The sequence below is a fragment of the Bombina bombina genome, chromosome 2, assembly GCF_027579735.1.
Source record: "Bombina bombina isolate aBomBom1 chromosome 2, aBomBom1.pri, whole genome shotgun sequence".
Taxonomy (NCBI): Eukaryota; Metazoa; Chordata; class Amphibia; order Anura; family Bombinatoridae; genus Bombina; species Bombina bombina.
The window spans coordinates 1215018008-1215030729 of record NC_069500.1 but is presented as its reverse complement, the minus strand read 5'-3'; the positions used below and the strand labels follow the sequence as shown (position 1 = coordinate 1215030729).

The window sequence follows — 12722 nt, the reverse complement described above, 5'->3', positions numbered from 1 at the left end:
AATTGCATTGATGCTACTTTGAATAAAAGTCAATCTTTACATGTAAAGAAATTATCACCAGACGACAAGGGGGAAGTTATGCCGACTAACTCTCCTCACGTGTCAGTACCTGCGCCTCCCGCTCAGGAGGTGCGTGATTTTGTGGCGCCAAGTACATCAGGGAGGCCCTTACAAATCACTTTGCAAGACATGGCTACTGTTATGACAGAAGTATTATCTAAGTTGCCAGATTTAAGAGGCAAGCGCGATAGCTCTGGGTTAAGGATAGAGCGCGCGGATGAGATGAGAGCCATGTCAGATACTGCGTCACAGTTTGCAGAACGTGAGGACGGAGAGCTTCATTCTGTGGGTGACGGATCTGATCCAGGGAGACTGGATTCAGAGATTTCCAATTTTAAATTTAAGCTAGAGAACCTCCGCACATTGCTAGGGGAGGTATTAGTGGCTCTGAATGATTGTAACACGGTTGCAATTCCAGAGAAATTATGTAGGTTGGATAAATACTATGCGGTACCGGTGTATACTGACGTATTTCCTATACCAAAAAGGCTTACAGAGATTATTAGCAAGGAGTGGGATAGACCTGGTGTGCCTTTTACCCCTCCTCCCATATTAAGGAAAATGTTTCCTATTGACGCCACCACACGAGACTTATGGCAGACGGTCCCTAAGGTGGAGGGAGCAGTTTCTACTTTAGCTAAGCGTACCACTATCCCGGTGGAGGATAGTTGTGCCTTTTCAGATCCAATGGATAAAAAATTAGAGGGTTACCTTAAGAAAATGTTTGTTCAACAAGGTTTTATTTTATAGCCCCTTGCATGCATTGCGCCTGTCACTGCTGCGGCAGCATTCTGGTTTGAGTCTCTGGAAGAGGCCATTCACTCAGCTCCATTGGATGAAATAATGAACAAGCTTAAAACACTTAAGCTAGCTAACGCATTTGTTTCTGATGCCGTTGTGCATTTAACCAAACTTACGGCTAAGAACTCCGGATTCGCCATCCAAGCGCGCAGAGCGCTATGGCTTAAATCCTGGTCAGCTGACGTGACTTCTAAATCTAAATTGCTTAATATTCCTTTCAAAGGGCAGACCTTATTCGGGCCCGGCTTGAAAGAAATTATTGCTGACATTACGGGAGGTAAGGGCCATGCTCTACCTCAGGACAGGGCCAAATCAAAGGCCAAACAGTCTAATTTTCGTGCCTTTCGTAACTTCAAGGCAGGAGCAGCATCAACTTCCTCCGCTCCAAAACAGGAAGGAGCTGTTGCTCGTTACAGGCAGGGCTGGAAAGTTAACCAGTCCTGGAACAGGGGCAAGCAGGCCAAGAAACCTGCTGCTGCCCCCAAGACAGCATGAAGAGAGGGCCCCCTATCCGGAAACGGATCTAGTGGGGGGCAGACTTTCTCTCTTCGCCCAGGCTTGGGCAAGAGATGTCCAGGATCCCTGGGCGTTGGAGATCATATCCCAGGGATATCTCCTGGACTTCAAGACTTCTCCTCCACGGGGGAGATTTCATCTTTCAAGGTTATCAGCAAACCAAACAAAGAAAGAGGCGTTTCTACGCTGTGTACAAGACCTCTTACTAATGGGGGTAGTCCACCCAGTTCCGCGGACGGAACACGGGCAGGGATTCTATTCAAATCTATTTGTGGTTCCCAAAAAAGAGGGAACCTTCAGACCAATCTTGGACTTAAAAATCCTAAACAAATTTCTAAGAGTTCCATCATTCAAAATGGAGACTATTCGAACCATCCTTCCCATGATCCAAGAGGGTCAGTACATGACCACGGTGGACTTAAAGGATGCCTACCTTCACATACCGATTCACAAGGACCATTACCGGTATTTGAGATTTGCCTTCCTAGACAGGCATTACCAGTTTGTAGCTCTTCCCTTCGGATTAGCTACGGCTCCAAGAATCTTTACAAAAATTCTAGGATCGCTTCTGGCGGTACTAAGACCGCGAGGCATAGCGGTGACTCCGTACCTAGACGACATTCTGATACAAGCGTCAAGTTTTCAAACTGCCAAGTCTCATACAGAGATAGTTCTGGCATTTCTGAGGTCGCATGGGTGGAAGGTGAACGTGGAAAAGAGTTCTCTATTACCACTTACAAGAGTTCCCTTTCTAGGGACTCTTATAGATTCTGTAGAGATGAAAATTTACCTGACAGAGGCCAGGTTATTAAAACTTCTAAATGCTTGCCGTGTCCTTCACTCCATTCCATACCCGTCAGTAGCTCAGTGCATGGAAGTTATCGGCTTAATGGTAGCGGCAATGGACATAGTACCATTTGCGCGCCTGCATCTCAGACCGCTGCAATTGTGCATGCTAAGTCAGTGGAACGGGGATTACTCAGATTTGTCCCCCCTACTAAATCTGGATCAAGAGACCAGAGATTCTCTTCTATGGTGGCTCTCTCGGCCACATCTGTCCAAGGGGATGATCTTTCGCAGGCCAGATTGGACGATTGTAACAACAGACGCCAGCCTTCTAGGCTGGGGAGCAGTCTGGAATTCCCTGAAAGCTCAGGGATTATGGACTCAGGAGGAGAAACTCCTCCCAATAAATATTCTGGAGTTAAGAGCAATATTCAATGCTCTCCTAGCTTGGCCTCAGTTAGCAACTCTGAGGTTCATCAGATTTCAGTCGGACAACATCACGACTGTGGCTTATATCAACCATCAAGGGGGAACCAGAAGTTCCCTAGCGATGTTGGAAGTCTCGAAGATAATTCGCTGGGCAGAGTCTCACTCTTGCCACCTGTCAGCGATCTACATCCCAGGCGTGGAGAACTGGGAGGCGGATTTTCTAAGTCGCCAGACTTTTCATCCGGGAGAGTGGGAACTTCATCCGGAGGTCTTTGCTCAACTGGTTCGTCGTTGGGGCAAACCAGATCTGGATCTCATGGCGTCTCGTCAGAAATCCAAGCTTCCTTGTTACGGATCCAGGTCCAGGGACCCGGGAGCGGTGCTGATAGATGCTCTGACAGCCCCTTGGGTCTTCAACATGGCTTATGTGTTTCCACCATTCCCAATGCTTCCTCGTTTGATTGCCAAGATCAAACAGGAGAGAGCTTCGGTGATTCTGATAGCGCCTGCGTGGCCACGCAGGACCTGGTATGCAGACCTAGTGGACATGTCGTCCTGTCCACCGTGGTCTCTGCCTCTGAGACAGGACCTTCTAATTCAGGGTCCTTTCAAACATCCAAATCTAATTTCTCTGAGGCTGACTGCATGGAGATTGAACGCTTGATTCTATCAAAGCGTGGGTTCTCGGAGTCGGTTATTGATACCTTAATACAGGCTTGGAAGCCTGTTACCAGAAAAATTTACCATAAAATATGGCGTAAATATTTACATTGGTGCGAATCCAAGAGTTATTCATGGAGTAAGGTTAGGATTCCTAGGATATTGTCCTTTCTACAAGAGGGTTTAGAAAAGGGCTTATCTACTAGTTCGTTAAAGGGACAGATTTCTGCTCTGTCTATTCTTCTACACAAACGTCTGGCTGAAGTTCCAGACGTTCAGGCTTTCTGTCAGGCTTTAACTAGGATTAAGCCTGTGTTTAAGTCTGTTGCTCCACCGTGGAGCTTAAACTTAGTTCTTAATGTTCTTCAAGGCGTTCCATTTGAACCCCTTCATTCCATTGATATCAAGTTGTTATCTTGGAAAGTTCTGTTTTTGATGGCTATTTCCTCGGCTCGGAGAGTATCTGAGTTATCTGCCTTACATTGTGATTCACTCGCAACCAGGGAAGCGCTCAGACACAACAGCGTGTCAAATCCGATCACGTGACGCTCTTCACGTAGTATACACACCCACTTTCTTGCTAGACGTCCTGATGACGTGTGTACATTCACTCATCTGCTCCGGTGCAAAGGAAAAAGGAGCGCTCCATCCACGCCCACCAAAGTAACACAGTGACAGCAAAAGTCCAGCGCACCCGGCAGCAATGAGACTCAACAATTTGATATGCCTTGATATATACCTTTTATTCTATTACATGTAGATCACAGGGCTAGACAAAGCCAAATATGCCTGATGGCCAAACAGTCCAACACGCTAAAAGAAAGACAGCATATGACAGGCAGCAGTTAGGGAAAAGAGATAATGGTCAGACGCGTTTCCTTATGTTGTTACATAGCAATCCTCAGTGATCAGTGGTCACTGAGGATTGCTATGTAACAACATAAGGAAACGCGTCTGACCATTATCTCTTTTCCCTAACTGCTGCCTGTCATATGCTGTCTTTCTTTTAGCGTGTTGGACTGTTTGGCCATCAGGCATATTTGGCTTTGTCTAGCCCTGTGATCTACATGTAATAGAATAAAAGGTATATATCAAGGCATATCAAATTGTTGAGTCTCATTGCTGCCGGGTGCGCTGGACTTTTGCTGTCACTGTGTTACATTGTGATTCTCCTTATCTGATTTTCCATTCAGACAAGGTAGTTCTGCGTACTAAACCTGGGTTCTTACCTAAGGTAGTTACTAACAAGAATATCAATCAAGAGATTGTTGTTCCATCTCTGTGTCCTAACCCTTCTTCAAAGAAGGAACGACTTTTGCATAATCTGGACGTAGTCTGTGCCCTGAAATTCTATTTGCAGGCAACTAAGGATTTTCGTCAAACTTCTTCCCTGTTTGTCGTTTACTCTGGACAGAGGAGAGGTCAAAAGGCTTCGGCTACCTCTCTCTCTTTTTGGCTTCGCAGCATAATACGATTAGCCTATGAGACTGCTGGACAGCAGCCTCCTGAAAGGATTACAGCTCATTCTACTAGAGCTGTGGCTTCCACCTGGGCCTTTAAAAATGAGGCCTCTGTTGAACAGATTTGCAAGGCTGCGACTTGGTCTTCCCTTCACACTTTTTAAAAATTTTACAAATTTGACACTTTTGCTTCCTCGGAGGCTGTGTTTGGGAGAAAGGTACTTCAGGCAGTGGTTCCTTCTGTTTAATGTTCCTGCCTTGTCCCTCCCTTCATCCGTGTACTTTAGCTTTGGTATTGGTATTCCATAAGTAATGGATGACCCGTGGACTGACTACACTTAACAGGAGAAAACATAATTTATGCTTACCTGATAAATTCCTTTCTCCTGTAGTGTAGTCAGTCCACGGCCCGCCCTGTTTTTACGGCAGGTCTAAATTTTAATTAAACTCCAGTCACCACTGTACCCTATGGTTCCTCCTTTCTCGTATGCTTGGTCGAATGACTGAGTATGACAGGTGAGGGGAGGAGCTATATAGCAAGCTCTGCTGGGTAATTCTCTTGCAGTTTCCTGTTAGGAAGAGAAATATTCCATAAGTAATGGATGACCCGTGGACTGACTACACTACAGGAGAAAGGAATTTATCAGGTAAGCATAAATTATGTTTTCCCCTAGCATAAGGTCAGCGTATCCAGGATTCTTTCTCCAGGACGGTTTGGAGAAGGGACTTGCTGCTAGTTCCTTAAAGGAACAGATTTTGGCTCTATCGGTGTTATCTCATTTACTCCTATTATCACATTTTCTTCGTTCTCTTGCTATCTTTATTTGAAAAAGACGGCACCTAAGCTTTTTTTTGGGGTTAAGAACTCTGGACAGCACTTTTTTATTGGTGGATGAATTTATCCACCAATCAGCAAGAACAACCCAGGTTGTTTACCAAAAATAGGCCGGCATCTAAACTTACATTCTTGCATTTCAAATAAAGATACCAAGAGAATGAAGAAAATTTGATAATAGGAGTAAATTAGAAAGTTGCTTAAAATTTCATGCTCTATATGAATCACAAAAGAAAAAAATTGGATTCAGTGTCCCTTTAAGGTTTTGCAGAGGACTCCGTTTGAGCCCATGCATTCGGTTGACATTAAGTTACTGTCTTGGAAGGTTCTTTTTCTATTGGCTATTGCTTCGGCACACAGAGTCTCTAGTTTTTCATGCTGATAAGGCTGTTCTTTGCACTGGGTTGGGCTTTCTACCTAAGGTTGTGTCTGATCGCAACATCAATCAGGAGATCGTGGTTCCTTCTTTATGTCCTAATCCTTCTTCTTCGAAGGAGCGATTACTTCATAATTTGGATGTGGTTCGGGCTTTGAAATTCTATCTTCAGGCTATGAAAGATTTTAGGCAGACCTCTTCATTGTTTGTTGTCTATTCTGGTAAGCGCAAAGGGCAGAAGGCTTTTTCCACTTCCTTATATTTTTGGTTGAGGAGCATTATCCGCTTGGCATATGAGACAGCGGGACATAAGCCTCCTCAGAGGATTACGGCTCATTCAACTAGAACTGTTACTTCTTCTTGGGCCTTCAAAAATTAGGCCTCTATGGAGCAGATTTGTAGGGCGGCTACCTGGTCCTCCTTACATACTTTTTCAAAGTTTTTCAAATTTGCCGTGTTTGCTTCAGCTGAAGCAGCTTTTGGGAGAGGTTTTGCAGGCTGTTGTGCCCTCAGAATAAGGTCCGCCTCTCCTTTTTACCCTCCCGTTTTCATTCAGTTTCTTCTAGAGCTTGGGTATATGTTTCCCACAAGTAAGGAATGAAGCCGTGGACTCTCCTCATATTAAGATGAAATTATCAGGTAAGCATAATTTATGTTTTCCATTTCCATCTGTATGAGGAGAGTCCACTGCCCCTGCCCGTTTTCTCCTTTGGGCGGACCTATATTTTTGTTATTCTTCTGGTACCTTTTTATACCCTGATATTTCTCCTACTGTTCCTTGTTCCCTCTGCAGAATGACTGGGGGATGAGGGGAGTGGGGGAGGTATTTAAGCCTTTGGCTGGGGTGTCTTTGCCGCCTCCTGGTGGCCAGGTTCTCTATTCCCACAAGGAATGAAGCTGTGGACTCTCCTCATACAGATGGAAATTAAATTATCAGGTAAGCATAATTTATGTTATTACAAGACTTTTTTTTTAATTTGCTTCTGTTATCAAATTTACTTTGTTCTCTTGGTATCTTCTGTTGAAAATCATACCTAGGTAGGCTCAGGAGCAGCAAAGCACTACTGGTAGCTAGCTGGTGATCGGTGGCTACACTGTCTATTTAAGTTATAGAACATAGTGGAGGAGACCAATAGCTGGATATATACTACAAATACATGTGTATCTTGCAGGACAGTATAATGACTGAATTTAAGTGTCATATTGCTAAACAAAATGATGTACTTTGCATGTTATAAGAGTTGTGTGTGCAAATACATTTTAAGAGATAATACACAATATAATAGATTGTATTTTATGTAGTTTTGAGGAGAAAAATATACACTATTATTTTGTTTTACAGAACTACATTGATTATATAGTGCGTCTGTATGATAGAGAGATCAAAGACTTTTTTGAGGTGGCCAAAAACAAGATGACTGGGGCAAGCAAAGAAGGAAAGAAGTTCGGTAAGCTTTTTGGTAGAACATTTTTTTTGTGAGGAAAAAGTGTTATATAAGGTGTGTGTTTTTCCTACAGAATTCACAACTGTACACTCAACACTTCTTTCATGTTCCACAACATTTGATATCATATCCTGTCAAATTTACTTATTGCTTTCTATCATATGGAGTAAGTAGAAACGTCTCCTTCTGCTGTTTTTAACCAGTACCTTCTTGCTGGATTAAGTTCAGTTTCCACCTATTTTGAGTTAAGGTTGTGTACACCCAATATGGGGCCTGAAATGCAGGCCTCCCCTCACACTGGAATTTCTCTGGTCTACCTTCTTGTGAGTTATTGGATTCTGGCCTTATCTGTGGTTTTTCCCACTGGGTAACCAACTCCCCATGAGACAGGATTTGTTTGCGGGAGAAGACAAGGAATGTGTCTGGTGTTTTTCACATGGTTTCCTCAATGGATCAATTTCCTCTGTTGTAAGGCCCTGCTTTGTCTGTAGTCCCCAAGTAGTCCAGCCCTTTTCCAGCTACTCCCTCTGTTGTTGGTTTACGTTTAATGTAGTACATGATGCAGACATTTTTTCTTATCTAGAGTAGTTTTATACGAAATTTTAAGCACTATCTATTATTACTGCTGTTCCTGAATTGTCACTGCAGTAGTTAAGGGGTCAGGTGTTGTACATGTGTGCTGCAAATTATGCAAAACATACTATGGCTGGGGCTGCAGAGTATACCTAAACTGATGATAAATCATCTAAAAAAAACTTTTCATGATTTTTTTTAATGTAAATAACATTACAAGTGCTCAGGCATTGTTCTGCAACCCTGAATTGCTTATTGTCAGTTCTAGAGTGCTCATTGCCTCCCACTGATTTCTCCTTTTTCTAAGTCGCATCCCCAAAAACAGAGGATTACGGTAATTTAGCCACGTTTCTAAAGAAGATAAAGTTTAATGGCTCTACAGGGTTAAAGCAGGTGTCCTTTGTTTGCAAGAGTAGATTCTGAGTAAAGACTAAGGACTCGATTTATCAAGCGATGGCGGACATATGCACAAGAGCGCTATTTTGCACTCTTGTGCAATGCCACCCCCTGCCCGCGCACAGATTGAAATTCTCCACCTAAGAGGTATAGAAGAGTTTAGGGAATCAGCAGTCTGATGGCCGCTGCTTGATAATTACGGACTGCAGGTCCTCTTGTGAGAAACTACAGTCGTAGGGGGGGGGGGCGAAGGCAGACAAAGCCTTTGACAAATTGACCCCTAAATACACAATATGTTGCCTGTACTTCTGGAATAATATTTTTTTATGTAAAATAAAGTGCTAACTTGAATAAAGAAACTACCTTTCACCAATTGTAAGGGAAAGTCCTATGGTTTTGTTTAATTTACCCACATAAGGTTTTCTTATCAGAGTAATCCCAAGTTTCCTATTTTTGGATTCCACTATTTCCTTTACAATGCAAAGTATGTTGTGATTTGTGCGATCTATCCCCTGTCTTAAGTTCTGCTGAACCTACACCAGTCTGTACTCTAATTAGAAGGGAGCATTTACAAAGCAAATCTTTCGTTTTTGTACCCTCTTACGCTTATGATCCTATGTATTTTGAGGCTTAGGTACAAAAATGTCTTCTAATTCTTACTATTTTATTGAGTTACATTCTCTAGATCCTTTGGTAGTAGCGACTCTTCTTGTTTTTCCTGCCTCAAGTTTGGTGAGAAGGAAGAGGAAAGTTATCTCAATTTGTTTTATGGTTCAAGGGAAGATACTGAGACTCATCCTTTTGAGCCCACACATATCTTGTGTCTGTATCTTTTCTATGAAGTAGTCAACTTTCAAGATTGCCTTGCAGCGTTTGGGGTTTTACTTGGCATTCCTCCCTCTCTGATATTTCTGCAGATTAAAGGGACAGCCTAGTCAAAATTAAAGTTTCATGAATCAGATAGGACATGCAATTTTAAACAACTTTCCAATTTACTTTTATCATCAAATTTGCTTTGCTCTCTTGGTATTCTTTGTGGAAAGCTAAACCTAGGTAGGCTTATATGCTAATTTCTAGCCGTTGAACTGCCTCTTATCTCTGTGCATTTTGACAGTTTTTCACAGTCACTCCTGTGGAGGTATTTAAGAGTCAGCACTGATTGGCTAAAATGCAATTCTGTCAAAAGAAATGAGATAAGGGGGCAGTCTGCAGAGTACATAAATTAATATAACCATATTGGTTATGCAAAACTGGGGAATGGGTAATAAAGGGATTATCTGTCTTTAAACAATACAAATTCTGGAGTAGACTGTTTCTTTAAGGAAAGTTGTAGAGTATCTTATTTTCTCCAACATAGGTGTGTCCGGTCCACGGCGTCATCCTTACTTGTGGGAATATTCTCTTCCCCAACAGGAAATGGCAAAGAGCCCAGCAAAGCTGGTCACATGATCCCTCCTAGGCTCCGCCTACCCCAGTCATTCTCTTTGCCGTTGTACAGGCAACATCTCCACGGAGATGGCTTAGAGTTTTTTAGTGTTTAACTGTAGTTTTTCATTATTCAATCAAGAGTTTGTTATTTTCAAATAGTGCTGGTACGTACTATTTACTCAGAAACAGAAAAGAGATGAAGAATTCTGTTTGTATGAGGAAAATGATTTTAGCAACCGTAACTAAAATCCATGGCTGTTCCACACAGGACTGTTGAGAGCAATTAACTTCAGTTGGGGGAACAGTTTGCAGTCCCTTGCTGCTTGAGGTATGACACATTCTAACAAGACGATGTAATGCTGGAAGCTGTCATTTTCCCTATGGGATCCGGTAAGCCATGTTTATTACGATTGTAAATAAGGGCTTCACAAGGGCTTATTTAAACTGTAGACTTTTTTTGGGCTAAATCGATTGATATTAACACTTATTTAGCCTTGAGGAATCATTTATTCTGGGTATTTTGATTTAATAATATCGGCAGGCACTGTTTTAGACACCTTATTCTTTAGGGGCTTTCCCAAAGCATAGGCAGAGTCTCATTTTCGCGCCGGTGTTGCGCACTTGTTTTTGAGAGGCATGGCATGCAGTCGCATGTGAGAGGAGCTCTGATACTTATAAAAGACTTCTGAAGGCGTCATTTGGTATCGTATTCCCCTTTGGGTTTGGTTGGGTCTCAGCAAAGCAGATACCAGGGACTGTAAAGGGGTTTAAAGCTTAAAACGGCTCCGGTTCCGTTATTTTAAGGGTTAAAGCTTCCAAAATTGGTGTGCAATATTTTCAAGGCTTTAAGACGCTGTGGTGAAAATTTGGTGAATTTTGAACAATTCCTTCATGTTTTTTCGCAATTGCAGTAATAAAGTGTGTTCAGTTTAAAATTTAAAGTGACAGTAACGGTTCAAGAAGGATTGGAAAAAGGATTATCTGCAAGTTCCCTGAAGGGACAGATTTCTGCCTTGTCGGTATTACTTCACAAAAAGCTGGCAGCTGTGCCAGACGTTCAAGCCTTTGTTCAGGCTCTGGTTAGAATCAAGCCTGTTTACAAACCTTTGACTCCTCCTTGGAGTCTCAATTTAGTTCTTTCAGTTCTTCAGGGGGTTCCGTTTGAACCCTTACATTCCGTTGATATTAAGTTATTATCTTGGAAAGTTTTGTTTTTAGTTGCGATTTCTTCTGCTAGAAGAGTCTCAGAATTATCTGCTCTGCAGTGTTCTCCTCCTTATCTGGTGTTCCATGCAGATAAGGTGGTTTTACGTACTAAACCTGGTTTTCTTCCAAAAGTTGTTTCTAACAAAAACATTAACCAGGAGATTATCGTACCTTCTCTGTGTCCAAAACCAGTTTCAAAGAAGGAACGTTTGTTGCACAATTTGGATGTTGTTCGCGCTCTAAAATTCTATTTAGATGCTACAAAGGATTTTAGACAAACATCTTCCTTGTTTGTTGTTTATTCAGGTAAAAGGAGAGGTCAAAAAGCACTTCTACCTCTCTCTCTTTTTGGATTAAAGCATCATCAGATTGGCTTACGAGACTGCCGACGGCAGCCTCCCGAAAGAATCACAGCTCATTCCACTAGGGCTGTGGCTTCCACATGGGCCTTCAAGAACGAGGCTTCTGTTGATCAGATATGTAGGGCAGCGACTTGGTCTTCACTGCACACTTTTACCAAATTTTACAAGTTTGATACTTTTGCTTCTTCTGAGGCTATTTTTGGGAGAAAGGTTTTGCAAGCCGTGGTGCCTTCCATTTAGGTGACCTGATTTGCTCCCTCCCTTCATCCGTGTCCTAAGCTTTGGTATTGGTTCCCACAAGTAAGGATGACGCCGTGGACCGGACACACCTATGTTGGAGAAAACAGAATTTATGTTTACCTGATAAATTTCTTTCTCCAACGGTGTGTCCGGTCCACGGCCCGCCCTGGTTTTTTTTTAATCAGGTCTGATATTTTATTTTCTTTAACTACAGTCACCACGGTACCATATGGTTTCTCCTATGCAAATATTCCTCCTTAACGTCGGTCGAATGACTGGGGTAGGCGGAGCCTAGGAGGGATCATGTGACCAGCTTTGCTGGGCTCTTTGCCATTTCCTGTTGGGGAAGAGAATATTCCCACAAGTAAGGATGACGCCGTGGACCGGACACACCGTTGGAGAAAGAAATTTATCAGGTAAACATAAATTCTGTTTTTCTCCTGAATCCTAAGATCAGAAAGTAGTATCTTCTACTTGGCCTTGATATTATTAAAGGTAAACTTAAAGGTAAACTCTGTTTGCCTTTTAACTTGTAGCATTTGGATGCAAGATTTTGTAAACAGTGCTTCTTCAGACCTAGGCAAGAACTTTTTCTTCCCACTTTTGCCTTTATATGGATTCTGCTATTACTGGCTATGCAGTTCCTGATTTAGATATAGTAAGTATATGAAAGGAAAAAAAAGATTTATACATAATGATAAAAGTCTGCATATACTCCCTATCTTTTGTTTGCTCTCTACACTAGTCTGTTCACAAGAGACATGTTTTACAGTTCATTTTTCCTTTATTAAATAGGATTTTCTAAATATAAAATGATTGACAAATTGTTACACTTGTAGTACTGTTGTATATAAAATATACAATGCCATATTAGGATAAGGCTATTATTAGGATATTTCACTAACATTTTCTTTAGAATTATTAAGGACCTGGAGCCTGAAACCTTGTTATTTCTTTGTTAAACCCAAAAACACAAATAAAGGCCTATTCTAAGAATAGATGCTGCTGCAATAGACCCAGCAGCTTGCCAGTCACACATACTTCTTGACATATATAGCATGTCAGTGACTAAAAAATGTATGCTTTCATGTTCAAATATATCCAGTCCTGAAAGTGTTAATTACCTTGTAAATATATGTTACATATAGC

At 42.0% G+C, this 12722-nt stretch overlaps 1 protein-coding gene across 9 annotated transcripts in view; it reads left to right on the top strand.

Moving 5' to 3' along the window:
• EXOC1 (exocyst complex component 1) overlaps positions 1 to 12722 on the top strand; it is a 290111-nt gene that overhangs the window by 103007 nt on the left and 174382 nt on the right. For all 9 annotated transcript variants that reach the window (XM_053703947.1, XM_053703952.1, XM_053703946.1 and 6 more), the window contains one exon: positions 7266 to 7371. In XM_053703947.1, the coding sequence (XP_053559922.1) occupies positions 7266 to 7371 (106 nt within the window). The remainder of the gene's footprint in view (positions 1 to 7265; positions 7372 to 12722) is intronic.